The sequence below is a fragment of the Urocitellus parryii genome, chromosome 4 (assembly GCF_045843805.1).
Source record: "Urocitellus parryii isolate mUroPar1 chromosome 4, mUroPar1.hap1, whole genome shotgun sequence".
NCBI classification, from domain to species: Eukaryota; Metazoa; Chordata; class Mammalia; order Rodentia; family Sciuridae; genus Urocitellus; species Urocitellus parryii.
In genome coordinates this window covers 136,438,058-136,459,447 of record NC_135534.1, presented here as the reverse complement: position 1 = coordinate 136,459,447, position 21,390 = coordinate 136,438,058, and the positions used below count along the sequence as shown (strand labels likewise).

General features: G+C 36.4%; 1 protein-coding gene across 4 annotated transcripts in view; it reads left to right on the top strand.

The window, feature by feature from the left end:
* The window catches only part of Pcsk5 (proprotein convertase subtilisin/kexin type 5), a 427,339-nt gene that overhangs the window by 165,195 nt on the left and 240,754 nt on the right, over positions 1–21,390 (top strand). For all 4 annotated transcript variants that reach the window (XM_077797818.1, XM_077797817.1, XM_026394020.2 and 1 more), the window contains exon 7: positions 1,708–1,880. In XM_077797818.1, coding sequence (XP_077653944.1) covers positions 1,708–1,880 — 173 coding nt within the window. The remainder of the gene's footprint in view (positions 1–1,707; positions 1,881–21,390) is intronic.

The window sequence follows — 21,390 nt, the reverse complement described above, 5'->3', positions numbered from 1 at the left end:
TGTAAGTTCAAGGCCAGTCTCAGCAATTTATGGAGTCTCTAAGCAAGCAAATTAGCAAGACCCTGTCTCAAAAATAAAATAAAAAATGGGCTGGGGATGTAGCTCAGCATTTAAGCACTTGTGGGTTCAGTCCCCATTACCAAAAATCAAAAAGAAGATGAAGTATTTTCTTTGTCATTACAAAATGGAATGATTAAGTTTGAATATTTATATTAAATTAAAATAAGCCAATGGCTATTCAGGACTGAGTACATGCAGAGTATTATCCTGTGTTTTCAATGGCCACAAAACAAATTACTAACAGACTAAGTGTTGTTTCCATCCCATAATTTTTAGACTCATTCACAACCTTCATTCTCCACAGTACTTGTAATCATTTTCTTTTAAAAGTCCAAAAAGTCACAATGTCATACAGTAAAACTTAAGTATGTGTAACAACTATGTACCTATTAAGAATAATTAAAAAAAAAACAGAACCCAAAAGTCTAGAAGCAGAGAATTTGAAGGCATAACAACCAAGTGTAGTGTCTATAGGGATACTTGGACAATTTAATGTCGGCTGGGTGTGAGATGACAAATAGTTTAACCGACTATTTGTATTGTTTAAATGAAGAAAGTGAGGCAAAATTTTTAACAGTTTCTAAGTACTGGCTATATATGTATTCATTGTTCATTTTTTCCTATTTTTTATTTGCAAGTTTTATAGTTAAACTTTTTAAATGAAGTAATCCCAATTCAACCACATAATACTCAAAGCTGCCTGTTTTGAGGCTTTAATATTTAGTGTCTGTTTATTAATAACCGATAAAAACTTGAAATCCTACTGAGATAACAGTGTTTTCCTAAAGAGTAAGTTTGCCTTTTAATGGTAATAATTTTAAAATAATACAATGTCTCAGTGATGATAAGTAGTTGAAACTGAGGAGGAGCATATTTATTTACCAATAGAATGTTTTGTTAGATTTTTGTTATTTTGTTAGTTCGATTGCATAAAATGAAAAAAAAAAAAAAGGAAGCCTGGAATTTGGCATGTAACTTATTTCTGATTATCTTAGTGTCCTTTTGCAAAAAAGAGTTAATAAATTTCTACTGTCTGATAGAAACATACTTAAATCAAGATTAATAACTAAACATTGCTAAAACTCTTTGAGAATTATCTGAAGTGTTAAATGCATTCTCATTTATTATTTGGCTTGTAAATAACTTGGCAGAAAAGACATATATTAAATTCAAATCAATTTTAAGATTAGAGGATAGTATTCAATATGGAAAAAAGGAGACCAGCCTAACTTGGCAGTTTTCCAAGTTTTATAAGACTGCCAAGGTATATACCAACTCAGAACATGAGATATTCAGTGAAAAGAAATTTTAGGAAAGGTTGATGATTTGAAACTCTTTGTCAAATACTCAAGAGTGGGATGAGAAGGGAGAGATTGTGTTTGCCGTTGTAGAAATTAGAACCGTAGGGGGTGATAACAATGGAATAAAAAAGATTTTAAAGAAGTCTTACTCATTGACATGCAATTTAACTTCCTTTCTCCCCAAAATGACTTCTACAAAGCAAGCATTATACTTTTATAAGGGAATATTCTTACTAAAGTGTTGATTAAAGATGTTTTCTTTTACCTCCAAATCCTATATCTGGGTTACTTGGGTATTATGTAGTGAAGGCTCTGTAACTAGCTGGTCCTCCTTTCTGTCTTGAAGGAGTACGAATGCTGGATGGAGATGTCACAGACATGGTAGAAGCGAAATCAGTTAGCTTCAATCCCCAGCATGTGCACATTTATAGCGCCAGCTGGGGACCAGATGATGATGGCAAGACTGTGGATGGACCAGCTCCCCTCACCCGGCAAGCCTTTGAAAATGGCGTCAGAATGGTAGGTTTTAAAAGCATGAAAGCTCATCCAAGGTGGTGATTCTCATATGAAGACTTTGTGACCATCTCACCCTCCAGGTTAGAAGAACAGATGGAGCTCATGGGTTGGGACAGTAGATAGATTAATGGAAAGAAATGCGGTTGTTCTCTCTTCTTCCTGCCAACTAAGAGCTAGAGAAGTTCCTCTGATGAGAAGAGAGGTATGCTTATATTAACTCAAAGGAAGTATATTAATTAATATGTTCAACTTGAGTTTGGAGAAGCAAATTCTTGGGGTTGTGAGGTGGAGTGGGGATGTTAACATTCTTCAGCTAGTGCTGATAGATTATCCAGTAATACCTTTTGGCTACCTACTTTTTGTCATCCCTTTCCTAGTCTCACTTCTGTCTCAGGATGACATTATTTTTCCAATGGCTCTCAAACTCCCTGACCAAGTAGCTTAACCCATCTTTTGTTCCTTGATTTCAATGAAAGATTCACGGACTGCTGTCTTCCAATAAATGAACTATGTAAACTAATGTAATAAAATGTCTGTTTCAAATTTCTTTAAAAATTCTGTCTTATTCAAATTAAATAAAAATGAGGATGTTGATACTTGTAATCATAAAAGGAGAGCCCAAGTAGAAGCAAGCTCTTTCTTATGTATGCATAGACCTTTATGTGGTTTAAAGCATTTCCTGAATCATGTTCACTGGAGGCCATCATTGGTCTGGTCCTAAACATCCTTGCCTTCTTCATCTCTTTTCTCCTTCATCATATAAGCAAACTTCACCCTTAGTATCCATCATCACATACTGCTTTTGGCAATTCCCTGCTCTTTCACCATGGCACTACCCCCTACCCCCAACTCTTCACACTTTTGCCCAAATCCTGCTTGGTCTTTAAGCCTCAACTAAAAGGTCACGTCTTTCCAGAAGCTTCTTATTGCCCAAACTAGAAGTAAGTGTAATTAAATATCTATTCTGTGATCCCTATTCTTTACATTTTTACTGATGTTTTATAGAGTTGTCATCTCATATTGTGTGTTGTTTCTAAGTGTATCTTCTTTGCAAAATCTTCAGTTCCTGGAGAGTAGAACTTATTCCAAACATCTTCAAGAGTTTTGCAAAACCTAGATGGTACACTGAATTCTAGTGAGCACTCAATTGTGTGTTGAATTAAGTTTAATTTACTGCAAATGATACTAACTATAGAGTTGTTATGTATTCTTCCCAGGTTTGGAACAGTGGAATGTAGTGAGTTGATTAATGTAGTGCTGAAGTAGGAATAAAAATAATAAGTCTCCTACATCTTTGTGGAATTGGTCTTAGGATTTTAACAGAAGACTGAGTTAAGCTGTTTCCTGGTTATTCTGAAATAGACTGGAGGGGAAAATGATGTATTTTTTTGTGGGAGCTTCCTAGATAAGTAATAGTTCATGTTTGGTTAAGATTTGACTTTTCTAATTCTCTCAATTTTCAACTACATCAGAGCCCTCTTAAACTGTAGGATAATGTTTTAACAATTGTCTAGAATTTTTCTTTCCAAGTTTCTTCATCTAATGATTTCATTATCATAGGTGTAGTCTACAAAATACTATTCTTGCTCACTCTGACATCCACAGAATGGTTTTTAAGTTAAGTAGACCAAACTTATTCATATTTAACCTTCAAATTGTATTTGTATGTTGCCTATACTAAAGAGAAACATGGAATTTCTTATAAATATATAAATATTTATATTAGTAATGCACAATCTCATGACTGTACCTGTACATGTGATAAAAGGCTGTGTATCCAATAGCTGGTTTTACTAAGAGACTGTGAGGCCTGCAGTGACTCAGGTAACATGAACCAAAGGATGTCACATTTATTTTGCTGGGGAATTTATTGTTCCATGGAAATCTCAACAGCAAGCTTAAATGTGTAAAACAAACAATGGAGTGCTTTGGTTGAAAGAAGAGTGAAAAAAAGTTTAAGGTTAGAAATGAGATCATGTGCTAAAACCACTAGAACACAGAGGAGTACTATACTGAGAAATAAATAATGTGGAAAAATGTATATTCATTATTAGATACAAAAATAACCTTGTGCTTATTATGATAGATCATGTACAAAAAATGTATGAGGATGAATTAATAATAGATTTCCTCATTCGTTTAGGTAACAATGCTAGGAGTATACAACACATCTTTCTGTACTTCTACACACATTAACAACCCAGGATCATTTTATACATCTGCATGCTGCTGTTTTCACATAATGGTATCCCAGGGGCATTCTTCTAGAGCAGCCCATAAGGATAGAGCTCATTTGTTTTATTTATATCAAAATTTGGGGAATATAGAGTTACCAGAACTTTGATGCTGAGGGCATAGTTCAGTGTTAGAATGCACAAGGCCCCAGGCTCAATTCCCAGCAGTTCCCCCACAAAGGGAGAGAAAAGGGAGCAGGGAGTCAGAGGGAGAGATACGATAATTTATTTGATATTCCGTTGAGGAACTTTCAAAGTTTAATTCTCAACAAAAAGACCTTTAGTTTTAAAATGAACCATTAACTTTTAGAGTTGAAGAAGTAACAAAAAAGAAATGACTTTAATAGGATTATTTTCTGACTTCTAGCATTTCATATCAAAATATGTAAATGACAAAAATCAGGGTTAACCCATTGAAATAATGTCAACTCATTAGCATTCTCCTATAAGTTAGGCTGAAGTCATATCCAATACCTGTCATACACTTCTCTCTGACCTTATATAGATCAAGGTACTTCTCAGCTTCCATTTTCTCATCAAAATGAGGGCAATAATAGCACTCAGTATGTTCAATAAAAGCATTTCTTTTTTAAAAAAGAAAAATCATTTCTTTCCAAAAAACTCCTATGCTTGTCCTCAGTCCCCCATTCTTCCCTCCTTACAGAGTTCTAGATGAATCCCTTAGTTACCCAAAAGGTAGATCAGAAAGAATAAGGTATGCATTATCACAGACTTTCTGAGTTCTGTGGTGTCATTTACTTTTTCTTCCTCTGTCTATACTTGCCTTCGATTTTACTTGCCCTTAAAAAAAGCATCTTCAATTTCATCATGATCACCTCTGGATATATAACTCATTTCAGTTATCTATGTGAGTAGTCTTGAATTCAGTTTATATTTTCCCAAAGGATGTTTCTCTGAATATCTATGAATATATAATTTAATATTTTAAGCAGTATATTAGATAGTCTTTTCCAGGAAAATGAAAACTTTTACTATTTTCTCTGTTATCAGGCATTAAGTGAGACTTTAAATCTTATGTTCTTTGCAATCATTCTAATTTATGTTTGTATATAATATATAATACCCAGGAAATAGTTGGATAAAAAACTTTATACAAAGTTAGATTATGGAGTGTAAAAGAAAAATAAATAAGTAGTGTGTTGGCTGTGTGATTTAAGGCATGAAGGAATAAATGGTTGGTACAATAATTCCTTCAGTTAGCTAACTGAAAACCTACACAACAGTCCAAAGTCACTCTGTCCTATCAAAGTTTAAGTAAATCATCTGTAAAAATACAGGAACTGGAAATTACTTATCCCTCCTATTAAATTTAGTGAGCTCCAACTTTCTATTCAATGTAAATAAAAGGATGAAGAGAAAACATCTAAATTTTACATGTAATATATTAAAATCCCTCCATTCTAGCAACAAGACAGAAAATAAACAATCAAGACTCCATCAGCTGAGGATGAGTGGGATGAATGAAATAAAACTAGGGGCTGGGGGAAGGCAGAACTGCTTCCATGGAAGGTCAGAATGTCCTCTTTGAAGAGGTGATAATTGAGACATAAATGATAATAAGGCAGTCGTGTGAAGAACTAGGAGATGAATGTTCTACACAGAAGGAGCAGAAAGAACAAAGAACCCCGATTAGAGAGAGATTTCAGTGTATCCCTGGAACAGAATGCTGATTTGGACATAGGAAGCAATCTATAGGGAACACCAAAAGAGTGGTGAGAGATGGGTTGGAGGTGTGGGTAAGGGCCAGCTCAGCAGAGTTTTCTAAACCATGGAGAGGGGTTGCATTTTGTTTTGTTTCAGAAATGTACTGGAGGTTTTAGTTTTAAGCCATAGTGCCCTGATCCGATACACAGTTTTAAAAGATCACTGCTCTGAAGATAGCAAAGTTTCTGTGGTGTAAAGGGTGGGGAAGCAAGAGTGAAAGATTGAAAGGCCATAGGACAGACTTGAGCTGGGTAACAGCAGTGCCAAGATCAGCAAGGAGATCAGGCAGCAATAGAGATAAACCCAAGTATCAAGAGGTAATAAATATATTTTGCTCAGGGAGCCCAAGTATTGATTGCATCCATTCCTTCTGTTTGCTAATCAAAAAATGTAGCAAATATTGAATTTTAAAATGCTCCCTATTTGTTTACTCTAAGATAAGCATTTGGCTCCTAGAATGTAACACTGCTTTCAAAGACTTTAACAAAATCAGAATTGATTAGATTTATAGCCCCTCTAGAATTAATGTGCCAAAATTGCATTAGAGAAACTGTGTTAAACAAATCATATCACAGTTGACAACTTGCTCTTTCTCCCAAGAACTGCATTTTATTTGATGCTAAGGAGCTATAAAATTAAATGCAAGTATTAGAAACATATAATTTGGGCCAGACACAATTAATGTAATAATAACAATAATAACAGCAACACGAAGAACATTTAACATTTTGACCAGTCTGTTGTTATACTAGAATCACTCTTCTAAGCTCTAAAATAGACAATTAACTTTTCATTGTCTCAATAATATTATAAGACAGTTACTGTTCTCCCCAATTTTTACAGATCAGGAAACAGAAATCCAGCACAGCTAGACATATCAGACCATGGGCCTCAAAGAAATCTAAGAAACTCTGTTACATGTTGTCATTTTCATTTTATTGGAAACATCTGACCTCCTACCTTACTGTTGCTATGGTGAATGAGTCAATTGCTCACATCCTACCTAAAGCTGCCTCCTCCGTTAGTTCTCTGCCCCCGACCATCCCACCTTATCCTATCAAAGACTTATATCAACCCATTATTTTTTCTTTTGTCATCAGAATTTCCCTTTCAACTCTATTATTAACATCAATATACATTAATACTGTTAATTCTCCCACCTTAAAAAAATGAGCAGAGAATTCTCCTGTTGTCTTATATCTCCTTCCTATGACTGCCTTGTTTCTCTTCCCTTTAGAATGAAATTCCATGAAGCCAATGTCCATATTTACCTCCAACCAGCTCTTTTTTTAAATTATTATTTCTTGAAATCATGGCATAAGATCTCCGCCCCAGAAATCTGCTGAAGTTGCTCTTTCTCTTATCAAGGTCACGATGACCTCCCTGTGCAAACCCATGGATTTTGCCTTTCACTTGTCCTAACAGAGGCCCACCTGGTTCTCTGGTTCAATATAATACACACATTCTAAACTTTCAGAACCCCTTCTTTGCAGTTATTATCCCTTTTTTATGCTCACCTTTTTGCTTATCTTCATAAAAGCCAGAGTCTCACTGTGTGTTTTTCTGTATCCCAAATACCCTGAACAGTATTGGATACTCAACAGGTGTTCATTGAAGAAAGAATGAATGATTGAAGGAATGCGTGGATGACCTCCATGCCAGTTTGCTATGTCTTGAATTAATTTATTTGAGAATCATATTTGCATTGCTTTTTACTGAAAATTCTGGAACTGAGTTATCAACACACATGGTATACCATAACAGTTAAAGTGTCCAGACTCGGGTTCAGACGCTCCAATTTGGAAATGTGGGTTATAATACTTTTTTACATGTTCAAGCTAATTAACCTTTGAGGATCAGTTTTCTCCTCTATAAAATGGAACTAGCTGCCAATAATTACCTTAAAGGGGTGTTGTGAAGGCCATATGATTGATGCCTTTAAAATATTCAGCAGACTTCCTGAAACAATGTCATAATCGCTGCCACACATGGGCAAGAGTAATAAAAATGAAAGCATGATTACTCATATAAAATACCATAAAAGTCTTGGCTGTTCTAAATATCTTGCTTTAATCAATTTCATATTGGTGAGTGATTCTCATGAAAGATAATTACAGTATCTTGAGTATATATTAATGAGTAGCCTATGTAGTAGGAAACAGTATCCAAGAGAATATTATCTAGGGTGCATTACAGAAACCCCTAACTTAATGAAATGCTAAACAGCATGGATTGGGAAACACCACTTATATATCATTTCTTTGGTGAGGTAAAAGCATATAAAAAGCTCAGAGGCCTCCAATAAGAAGATGTGTTTAACTTTATTTAATCAAGGTTCTTAAGTTGAACCACATAGAAGCTTTTCTTTTCATGACTTTTCTGACTTGCTTTTAAATTTAATTTCATTTTCGATTCTATGGAACTATGCTATGCAAATTCAGCTACACTTGTTAGACCTTGAGAGACAGAACATCAGAACTAGAAATAATGTTAATGGTGAAGTCAATTTTAACCGGTATTTGTTTCTTTACTTGTTGGTGGCACCACTATTCACCCTGTGTCTCTTCTTAAAACTTGTGATTTTCTTCCCTTTCCTTATCCCAGTCATCTATAAGTCTTGTCTGTACTGTTTCCTGAAAGTTCATGGAATCTGCCCTCTTGTTCTCACAATTAGAACAGATGTCTTTCACACAGACTTCTGCAGTAGCATACTTCTAAAACTTTCTCAATTAAGCATCAGCTTTCAATTCTTCATGGAAGTGGCGGTCAAAGAATTATTTCTGTATTCAAAGCTTGTCCTTTTTCTTTCTTTTAAAATTTATCACTGCTTTCCATGACTGACAAGGAATATTCTAGACTTTTTAGGAGGGTACACGGGGTCTCTTAAAATTTTGCTAGTGGTCTCAGAATAAAAATTTTACATGTCATCTTAGAAAGGACAGTTTAAAAGTTCCTCTCATCCACATTGATGTGGTTCCATTTGCTGGTTCCATTTGCGATTGTGAGGCTTGGGCCTGCCCCTTGACAAAGGGCCCCTCAGGGGACATTCCTGACTTAGTCTTCCCCAGTCAGTCCTAATAGAAAAATGATTTTATTAAGCAAGTAAGTCAGTCAGTTGACGGTGTTTCAGATATAGATGACTCCAGATTTGGTGTCAGAATAAGAAGCTAAGAACCTAAAGTTGTCTTTGATAGACTCATTTATTCATCTGTCCCTGATGGTGTTCAGGAGACATTCACTGGATGGTTCCAGTATTCCAGGCTCTTTTATAGATGGCAGGGGAAGATGAATAACATTGGGCCTTTGTCTTTGGGGAGCTCACCATGCAATGATGAATAAGTGTTTCAAATGATATGCAAACTCCCACTGTCCTTTCAGTTAAGTCTGGTGAGAGAGAGCAGAACAAACAGCACACAAAATACACAGCTCATCATAGTACAGTCTAGTTGCCTTGGAATCATCTTTTCTTGTCCCATTTGGATTATTAAACTTTAATAAGACAGTGTAATTGATATGCATTAGCATGTGTCTAACACTTTGACAGCATTTCACAATTTTCTGACAAGTGTGTTGAATAATGATCTGTAGGAAAAGAGTAAAAAACTTGAAATTGAATCTTTATAATCAGAGAACCCTATATTTTTGTTACAAGTAATTCCCTTATTATTTTACTCGAGAAATATTTCTTAAATATCCACTATATAACAAGCACTTGTTGGGCATTTGTCTTCATTATCATCATCATCATCCTCCTCTTCCTCCTCCTTCTTCTTTTTTGGAGAAATCACTTGGTTCATTATAGCTATTCTAGGAGCACAGCTTATAGAGTTGTTTTTTGTTTTGTTGTCAGTTTATCTACAAGTATACTTTCAAGTCCACATCATTTTTCTTTGTGATTTTTTTTTTTAATTTGGAAATGGCAGTTAAAGCATCAAGGGATTCACAGCAGAACAGAGCCAAATGTTAAGGATAGGCAAGAAGACTCAATGAAATCTGAATCATTGGTCCTTGATCTCCTTACTTACACTATCATATTCAATGGTCCATATGGAAAGCACCATAGTTAATGGACATCTATTGGATATGCCTAACTGTTGACTCTCTTAGGGCCCTGATTACTATTTCCTCTACCTGACATCAGTTACCTTTTTGATTCAACAGAGTTTGGAATTGATTGAGTATTTGGCATACTTGCCAAAAGCATAAGGTTGTTCTACAGTCACACATTGTCTATCACACACACACACACACAAACACACACATTTTTCCACCCTTAAATTAAAGGCATATGTTTACTAGAAGAGGAGAGAAGAGTATAATGAGCTTTTACAGTAAAAGCAATAATAATAATCATAATAAAATTAACTGATTCCACCTGGGAGGGATTATGTTTTTATCTGATATGCACACAGCTGTAGCAGGATTGGTACCAGTTTGCATTTTAATAAATGACAGATTGCTGTTAAATTAGTTGGTGAATGTTGTAAAACTTTGGAGTGATGTATGGGTAGGCAAAGATAGTGGAGGAAGCTTATTTAAAATCAGTTCCTCTTAATGAGAATTTATTTGAACTGATATTTATTTTAAAAGTCTTCCCTCCGGATTTGATATACCCTGATGGAACTCTATGTACTTAGAACTTTAGCAAAACTAAGAAGTGACTTGCCAAGTATATCCAATGCAATGTCATCCATTTTGGAAACAAATGTGTGCCTTTAATGAATAATATGCAGTTTCATGTTCCATAATCTCCTCAAAGTTATCTGACACCAAAGAGTACGATTTTTAGATTACTATATTAGTGTGAATTATGATACATTTTTATGGGGAGTGCTGAACTCTATTCTAATCTTGTATGGTACAAAATCCAAATATTTATTGCCACTTTGTTTTTATTTTGAGTGTAGAGATTCATTAATAACTGAAAGTTGTTAAATTAACTTTTGCAAATCCCATTCTAAATCCCTCTGTTAAACTATTCTATTCATGCATTAACCAGATATTAATAATTTCTTTTCTGTATGTTTATTTTGCTCTGTTTACTGTGACTGATAGATTAACTAGTGGAGGTGATGGGGGGTGTATGGTAAGCGAGGGCCCTAGACATTATTTACTAGATGATGGACATTTCTGTTAAGCAAAGATAAAAGTACATAGAGATTGGATTAGGTCAAGTTAAAGTCTATGCCAATCTGGAGTTTTTGTGTTCATACATATAGATTTCAGAAAGCTTTAGGGAGAACGGAGAGATTAGTTTCCTTCTACATACCAGCAGTCATCAGAAAAGAAAAGCCATGTGTCATTAACATGAGTAAATTGAACAGAGCTGATAATAGCCAGTGATGTTTATCATTTCCATAACAAAGTTTTTAGTCCACTTGGCCTGTACCCACATTCTTCATCATGTGTTTGATGATGAGTACAGTCAAACCTAATATTCAGAGCTGTAGACATCAGAACTCTCATGGCAAGCTAGTTAGGCATTAAAATGAGCTCACAGGAATACCAGTTTATGGATGTATAGACTGAGTCTTGGCAAAGTGGATAACGAGGCCATTAAGAAACACGACTGGTTCAGACTCATGTCTGCCTCCCTCCAAAGCCTGCATTTTTTGCCACTGTGTGATATTACCTCCTGTCCAATAGGTCATGCAGGCCCATTTGAAAACATTCAACTGATTTGTGGTCATGAAGATGACCATTGCAACAAAGAGCTGGCCTCTCTGAATTTCCAGGGAACTTACAATCCAAGCAGCTGATTAGTGTATCCTGCACTTTGACTGTATTTTTTTTTTTTCTCTTCACATTTGGAGGAGGCCTGGAATGGTGTGCAGAGTACTTACCTTGCTCAGTTTGGTCACTCTCTAGTATTTAATAAATCAAGTTACTAAGTTGTTATAACTTCCATGTCCCTGAGAAAAGACTGTGATGGTTCCTTCTTTATGGAGCCATTATGAAGATTGAATAAGATCTCACATATGAAGTTCTCAGCCTGGCTGCTGGTCTCCTTAGAGGAAGGGCAAGATTTGATGCATCTTTAAGGACTACAGATTATTCACCACAGAGACATTTAAAAAAAAAATATGAGCCTAATGCTGATTGTTAATGGTTTTAAAGTATAAATTATTTTGGTCTAAAACTAAATATTTATGGTTAGAAATATTTATGTGTGTATATATATATATATATATGATTTTCTTGATTTCACAATAATATGAGATAATCCATAAGATCAAGGTCATTGCTTCATGTGCTAGAATCCTATGACATCATTCGAGCCCCACTGTGGACTATAGATAGGGAAAGATTGTTACTCTTTTAGAGTTGAGTTGGCAGTTGGAATCAGCTCACAGTGAGAACTCTCTCATTTAAAGCTAACTTAGAGGAGAGTATAAACTTTGCATTATTGCTGGAATATCCTGCTATCCTCATGTCCAAGTGCTTTTCCAAACATTTGCAGTAAATTCTTTTCATACTCTTGATGATAATAAATGTTTTTATTCTCTATGAAAGGAATTTTTCAAGTTTTACTCCCTCAATGTAAATCTAAAGGTAATAGTATATTTTTAAGAAGTTTCAGAACTGGTACTTAATTTTGGAAATGTCATCGCTGAGCACAGTGGCACACGCCTACAATCCCAGCCACCCAGGAGAGTAAGGCAGAAGGATTGTAAGTTCAAGGCCAATGTTGGCAATTTAGCAAGACCCTATCTCAAAATAAAAAGAATTTAAAGGACGGGGTATGTAGCTCACAATGTTAGAGCACCCCTGGGTTCAATCTTTAGTGTCGCCCAAAACAAACAAACAAACAAAATGTCCTTCCAATTTCATAACCCTGGCTCTCCTGAAAGTCTGGTTTTTCTTTTTGTCTGCAATAATCCAATATGTAGAGACTTTTGGCAGGTATGAGAATCACTTTTCTTCTCCAAAAAATGGGAATTCTGGTATGGCAGATATACCAAGAACAGCTGTGTTGGTGCTACAAATTATTGGAATGTGATTATTTCAGAGAGCATATGACATGCACACGTACATTTTTAGCTGCTTGGAATGAGTACTTGAGAACCCTCCTCTGCATGTTTCTCCATCTAACCACTGTTAATAGTCTCCATACCATGGGAAAACAGCTTGCACAGTACTCAAAGCGTAAAGGGCTGTTGCCTTATGTATGAACAGAAGTATATAATATCCTCTGTATTTTTAAATTTAAATTAATTTTTTTCTTTTAAATACATAAAACCATAAAATTACATACCAATGGGGCACCATCTGATGTTTTCATACATGTAGACATCATGTAATGTTTAAATCAGATTAAGTGTATCTATCATTTTAAACATTTCTTTATGGTAAAAAATGTTCAAAATTCGTTCTTCTGGGCTTTTGAGATTACTTGAGTCTTGCTGTATTAGTCAGATTTCATTGCTGTAAAAAAATACCTGAGAAAAATAATTTAAAAGGAGGAATAATTTGGTTATAGTTTCAGAGTTTTCAGTTCATGGTTGCTTGGCTTCATTATGTCTAGGCCTGTGGTCACACAGAAAATCATGACCACCAAGAGTGTGTGCTGGAGTAAAGCTGCTTACCTCAAGGCAGCCAGGAAGCAAAGATAGCTTGTTTTTATAACAAAGCCCCTCCCCCAAATCATCCATTCATGAGGTCACAGCCTTCATGATCCAATCACCTTCCAAAAGACCCCACCTTGACACTACTGAATTAGGGCCAAAACGTCAATGTATAAGCTTTTGGAGAACATTTAGGATCCAAACTGTAATAATAGCTGAGACTTCTGTTAGTCAAATGAGGAAGATGAGGTTTGAGATAAAACAGAATTGGCCTGTAGGAATTGACCATAGGTAGAACTTAAAAGCAGACAATTATTTGGAAACTTTGGGTTTGGCAGAAGAGATAAGGTAGGAAGGGTGGATGTTTTGTTTTTTAAATTTTTTCTCCAATCTGCTTTTGTTAAGCTGTGTTTTCCTTGTTATGTTACTGAGTATTTTTAGGGACACCCAGTATTGCTACTAGTCAGGGAAATCAGCATTGGATAAGGCAAGATCAAGTGCATGTACAGAATATCAGAAGGTTATAGAAATAAAATTCTTTCCTCAAAAGTATATGTATTTGCAAGAGTAAATACACCCAGTTGTTGTTACCTAATAGACATTCTATTACCTTTTGCATCAAAGACTGATTTTCCTCTGGTTATGCTGTAAAAATAAATGAAGTAAAACAAGTTCATGCTATTGTAATGTGCTGTCAGGAGCAAGGGCCACCCTGCTGTGCGATTTTGTGAAAAAGTGTAAGAAACTGCTAAGAATATAAGCCCTCAGTGTCAATCCTTCTAAAGAAAGGGCATCTCTGAAAACAGGATTGATTCTACTCAGCCTTTAGTGAGTTGATGCTTTCCTGAATTTATATGCCAGCAGATGTGGTAGATAACCAACTCTTTTTGTTTGTTTGTTTGTTTGTTTTGTTTTGTTTTGGGGTTAAAACCCAGGGCCCTGTAAATGTTAAGCACACACTCTACTGCTGAGGTACACCCTTAGCTGTAACCCATCTTTTTCTTTCTATTTAACACAATAAACATAAAATTAGCTATTTACAGGAGCTTGATGGTGGAGAGTTCTGCATTTGTAGCACTGAATATTCTTTTTGCTAGTCTTCAACCACATGACTTAACATTTCTAAGTGTCACTTTTGAAAATTCAGTTAAATTCACCCTGAATTTAGTGCAATATGTTGTCCATTCATGGACTAGAACATTCACAGTTTTTATGAAAAGATTCTAAACATAGATTATAAATGTGATTTTAACAGTTTCTCATTTTTAGTTAAAAAATAAATTTTGATTTTTAAAAAATAATTTCAAATTTGTCATTTTACTAGAAATACTTCCCACAACCATCACTAGCAACTGACTCCATAATCATCATTGGGCTCTCTATTTTTAAAAGTGAAGCCAACTGCATTTGGTATGCTCAGGAAGCATATGAAATGAGTTTTCATTTGTGTATGATAAAATTAATATGGTTGTTAATAACTCCACCTAATATTTTTCATTATATTATTAAAAGGTCAAAAGAACATAAAAACATCACTTCACATACTTGGCCTAGCAACCTATTGTAAACACAGAATATCAGAATATAGAGCAGTTACTAAGACTAAAATGATGGGTGAGTGTGAGAAGGAGAAAAAAGATGAGGAGACAGAAATGAAGAGAAATGGGTCACTATTCACATAAGCTTTCTTCCACTTTTAGTGTATTTCTTCCCCCCCCTCCCCCAGAAGTAGAAAATAAATACATCCATAGTTTCAATCTTTCTCATCCACCATCCTTTGGTAGGTAGGTAGTTGAAAAAAGACAAGAGACTGTGGCTGAGCATTGGCTGAGAATCATGGAGACACCCTAAGGATTGCTTTTGGTCAGTCAGTCTGGAGCTGTTTAGACAGTCCTTCCCCTGAGGCCAATTGAAGGCCCTGGGGGCAGCTTTGAAAACTGAAGCAGGTACAGGAAGACTGAGACAGTAGCAGGGGAGGACCTGGTGCTGAAAGAGGTGCTGACATCAGCAGGTGATGAGCCCTTGGACTAGCTGTGGAGAGCTGTTGGTTGGCCTTTAGGGAGCTATTGTTTCCCATTGGGTAGCATTCCTGGGATTTTTGTTTGGAAACAAGAGGAATTATTGAACCATTGGCTGTACTCAAATGACCAAATAAATAAACTATAATTAATGACAGTTTGGTTTTTAAATCCCTCTGTTTAATTATCCTGAGAAGCAGCATCAGGTGAAACCTGCACACTCTTCCTGTTAGACCTTTCCAGCTGTGGGGTACATCATAAAAAATAAGAGTCCCACATGCTTGTGCTCTGGATGAGGATGGAGTTCAGTATCTTGTTGTAGGCTTGTTCCTGTTCAAAGCAGCGCATAAGCTCCAGATTCCTAAACCTCACAGACCAGGTCTCTGTAGTCCTTAAAAACATCTCATGTCTGTCTTATTCAATTCCACTGAAAGGGAAAGGGTGGCCCACTTTATCTTCTGGGTTCATATAGTTGATTTGCTTGCCCTTGGTCTTCATCTTCCTCAAATGAACTGATTAAAGAAAAAAAAATCTCAGAATTTCATAAGCTGTATCCCAAAGATGTCTTACTACATCTGTACCATGACTTCATTCTCTATGCACATTTCAAAGAAAGCTTTCTTCACCAAGATAGACCAGTTTCCTCTCCAAGGTTCTGGGAGTGGTGAGGCCATCTGCTCCTGATTAGTGTTTAATTGCTGACTTTCTTTCTTTTCTGGGTATTTTTCAGGTCACCTTTATGGTTCATGTTAATCATTTATCCGATGAATGATAATGATTTAAAAAGTTATGAAAATTAATTCACGAAAGCACTGTTGGAGAATTCTGGGACAAACAGTCTTTTGTGAATGCCAAAGCAGTTTGTAGAAGTTTTTGTTTGTTCATTTTCTTTTTTGGTGGTTTTTTTAGTTTAGTTTTGTTATTTATTTTTGCCATTGCATGTATTTCGAGATCAGGCCCATTTCCTTCAGTGAGTGTTGTTCAAGAAGGAAGATAGGTTGTGAAAATGGAGCTTTAAAAAGATACCCAGTTCTCCTCCTATCTAAGCTACTGAGTTGTTAGTTGCAGGTGTCCTGTGTCTCCCACATCTGTCCCCCTTATCCCAGGAAGCCCAGTGTCCATGGAGCACGGAGAATGGAATACCCCTGCCACACCCAGGAGCTGACAGAGAGGTCTGTGTTTTTTAACCACTGAGGACAGGAGTGTGTAAAAACTGGGGAGAGGATCACCATGGGGCTTTAGTTAATTAGGCATTTGGGTTTTACTTGGAGAACATCACAGATAAATGAAAGAAGTTTCTCATTCTGAGGGTTATTCTGTCATGTCTCTTCATGTCGATAGACACACATACATAGATTCTGGTCAGACATGGGGTCCTTATCTCTTGTCTCCATGATGTTTTGGTTAAATGATGCAGGGACCATTAATGTGTCTCAGCTTCCTAATTTGTAAAAAATCCATATAATAATATTTACCTTTCTGGCATTACTCTACATTTTACTCTTAATTGGGTAATAATAGAATTCATACATTATCATTTCCTTCCTCCTTTTTGTATTGCAAGAGATCTCCCTCATTTATTTTAAGATTCTTTAAGAAGCCTTGCTAAGCAACACAGGAGGAGAAAGTCATATTAAAGTATCAAATAAAATAACTTCATTGGCTGAAAAAGTAATCACACCATGTAACGAAACAAAACTTAGCTTTCGGTGTATGATTGAATTGGTAATCCGGCATAAAGTGGCCTTTTCTGACCTTCTGAGCCACAAGAAAAACTAGTTCCTCTCTATCCTTTAAAAATAATGCTTATGGGGTAATATAAATTGATTTTTGTAGGGCACACATAAGAAAAAACACATGCACATTTAGATACACAGTGAAAAAGACTATTTAGTGTTTGGTTGAATGGATCCTGCATGGATTTCACAATATCTTTTGCCTTAAGTTCATTAACTTTTAAGTTGGCACTCAATTAAATCAAAGGGTTTTTTTTTTTTCATTCAGAGCCATATTTAAATAACCAATTGCACTCATAATATTTACCATGCTAGAAAACATCATTATTTCCTACAGGAAATATGTATCTGGGAATTCTTTTTTATATATAATATTATGCCCATCTTCCTTTCTACCTGCACACTACATACTGATTTAATTTTTAAGTTACTCTGAATTGGAGGGCAATATCCAGATTTTTTTTCTTTACCACATGTTTTGGTTTCTGAATATTTCACCCTAATAAAAAACCCCTGTGCATCTGCAGAAAATAAATCTGTGAATTGCTAATTGTTTCAAATTAACCCCATAGATCTTTAGCAGCTGTCTTTATGGCATTTTCAGACCACAAATTCAGTCTGTGTATTTCTGGGACTTTGATCATAAATCATACACACAGGCATAAAGGTCATTTTGCCTCATGGATGGAATGATATCTGCATCTGTACTCTGTCTCCTTTGTGAGGGGCAGGGCACTGTTCATCTCCTTCTCTCTTCTTCTTCAGTCAGCTTGGGCTGCCTTAACAAAATATCACAGACTGAGCAGATAAAGCAAAAGAAATATATTGTCTCACAATTCTAGAGTCTGGAAGTGCAAGGTCAATGTATCAGGACAGCTGAGTTCTGATGAGGCCCCCTCTCTGGATATGAATTCTCAGATACATATTTCTTCCACACAGGCACCTTCATGGAAGCCTCTCCTCGGTGCCTACACACCCTCTTCTTTGCTTCTTAATAGGACACCTGGCCTATTATTTTCGGCCCCACACTTTAACCTTGAGTATCTCACTAGTGATCCTCCTAGAACTGCAGTCTTATTGGGCCTTCGGGCATGCACATATGAATTTGGGGGGACACAGTTTATTCTGTAGCACTCTTAAAGGACTGTGCCAGATGTCTCCCCTTCAACCCTCAGGTCTTCTCTACACAAGCTCTGGGCCAGAAGGACACTGATGCCCATGACCTCTGTCTATGGACTCCTAGTTCACTGGCTTCTGGCAGGATTGGGCCCATGGAGTACACTGGAGAGAAATAGGTATGGGAGGAGGGGATTGGGGCTTCAGTCCATGTGCTGCCCACCTCCCTGCAGGGTCAATATGGGATAGTGTGTTCCTGACCGATTCCTGGTAGTCCCTCTATCTTCAGCCCTGGGGACTCTCATGTCCTCATGTCCCTTCAGACTTGGAGATGTTTAGTGAACACACTCTGTCCTTGGGGGCTTTCCTGCTCCATTGTAAAGTGAATCCTTTGAATTGTCCCTTTAATACAAGGATGTCTCCTGGAAGGAACATTTTCAGAGCATCAGCGACCAACTGTCCTTGTCCCCCAGACCTCTCTCAATCCATTGGTTCCCCAAAGGACTCTTTAACAGTGTCACTGTTCCTCCATAGTGATTTTACTTGTGAGTGCTGCCAGAATAGAAAAACCAGTCTTTATACTTCTGAGGGAGCCCCACTAGAGTTGGAATTTCCAGGGAAATTTTGGTTTGGAATCAATGTCTTGTGGTGCTAAGGAAAAGGCATACATCCTTTATTAATTCTAATTTTCCCACTAAGTCTGCAGTGAACTTGGAACTGGTCGGCATTTAGATCCTAATGCTAAGCTGCAATAAAGACACAGGAGATTGGGCTGAAAAACAGAATAATAACCACTAGCCCTCTTTTTGCCCCAGTCTGTTGTAAGGGTTAAAGGCACAGACTTTGGCTCTGGTATTTCAGGTTTGGCTCTGGAATTAGCAAGCCTTTCTCAGAGGCAAGTTTGCGCATCTGTAAAACAATGATAATATAGACTTGGATAGTGCAGAATAAAACTTGTACAGTTCTTGGTGTAGGTTTCTAGAAATTTTGACCTCTGTTGTTTTGGTTTGCAGTAGACCTTCTATGAGTGAAACCCCCTTCAATCATAATGTTAAAAAAATTACTCCCTGAAGAGAGGAAAGTTTATTTCTCAAAATAGTTCATGGTCGGGGCTGGAGTGTGGCTTAGTGGTAGCACACTTGCCTAGCATGTGTGAGGCACTGGGTTCGATTCTCAGCACCACGTACAAATAAATAAAATAAATGTCCATCAACAACTAAAAAAATTTTAAAAAATAGTTCAAGGTCTTGGAAGGTTGATATAAAAAGGGAAATAAAAATATTTTCTAATCTTACCAACCAGGATAACTTCTTGTCCAGTGTCACTGTATGGTAGACTTAACGTTGTCTAACGTGCATACACACACGCACGCACATTTTTTTCTAAACTAAAAACATACTTTTCTCTTTGCAGTCTACATTTGTAACTACATCATAAACACAAAAGTACTTTCTGAATGTTTTCTTAAATCAAATTACTTTTCAAAAATATTTTAATAGAATTTTATACGTGGGCACACAATTCATAATTTTACCCAGATCAGTGGATGTGATTGTATCTGCTACTCTTTTCCATTGCCTTGTGGTTCCTAATCTATCATGTCATTGTGTTGTTTAAGTGAGGTGGGTTTTTTGTGCCATGGCATGGGCTCTCTTGACTTGCCAAAGTAAGGCCCAGTGTGACCATGCTTTAGGTCTGCAATGTAGCCCCTCAGTGCCTGATTGAGTGGGAAGTTGTTGGTGATGGGTTGGAACATTCTTTTCTCTCTGGCTTTTTTTTTTCTTTGTCTCTGAGATCTAGATGTGAGTCAGTCACAAGAGTTTCTGTCCCAGTACACACACCATGGTGAGGTATAATTTCTGCTTGCGACTGACAAAGCATTCACTGAGATTCTTAGCTAATGACGGCATGGCGAGTTTTACATTTTGTTCTGTCTCATGGATGTCATGATAGGAAGCTGAGGGATGGTGAACCAGGTCCAGGCCCAGTGTCCAGCAGCAACAGCGGCCAGAGTTGATTCCCCCCCTCTCTTTATGGCTCTCTCCCCATCCCTGTGTAATCATATTGCATTTTCCAAGTTGAAGGACAAAATCTGTGTTCTGGTTAGTCAAATCATGTCATAAATATTCTATTTCTTGAGGATTCAAGGTCAGAGAGAGTTTATCTGGATACTCCAGATTCTTTATCATCTCTTTTGCTTTGGCTCTTTTCCCAGAAGTTCCAAGACAACATCTTAAATACTTTTCCCTCCACCTGTAGCAAGAAATACAAGGCCTTGAAGGAAGAAAGAGACTCAGCCATCAACAGTTATGTGACTTTGGTTCTTACTTCCTGACTCAAAAATGATGCATTTGGCCTAGATGTCCTCCAATATGCCTTCTGGTTTTAAAATGATAAAACTTGCTTGGGATTTCAGATACAGCTATTCCCAGAAATATTTCTTATTTTGATTTATTTCAGTTTTCTCCTGAAAACATCATCTTATAGAACCAGAGTTGCTTTACTTCATGCATCTGCATTCTACTTTACTTCCATTCTTTAATTACTTAGGGCCTTAAGAGAATCTTTTAATTATCTTATTTTAAGTGACCAAATTTCGGCATTCAGAACGTGTCTCTGTCTCCTAGCATTGTAAGAAAAAAAAAAGTTAACATATCTGGTTGAAGAAGTTATCTGTGGCCAAATACATTTGGAAATTACATTAGAGTTTACACCGTTCTCAGAATTTTGAAATGAGCATTCACACATTAAAGGTTCTTAGAAGTTTTGCAATAAAGATGGTTACTTAAGAATAACTCAGGGATTCCAAAAATATATGTAATCTTGAAATCCTTTACTATTAGAGTGTCATTAGCATGCCTCAGTAATCAGCATACACACCATGCATGGGGGAGGTTGGCTCTAGAAAGAATTGCATAGTTGGTACATAGTTCTTCTGCTCACTGACAATGGGATTTCAGCATAAATGCATAACCTCTCTAGAACTTGTGCTCCTCAATATAAAAAATTATGCACAATCACACCTACTTCATGGTGGATATGAAGATTTAAAGCAATATTATATGACTAAGAGGGTTACAACTAATAACATTCCAATTCTGGAGTCTGGCTATCTGGAT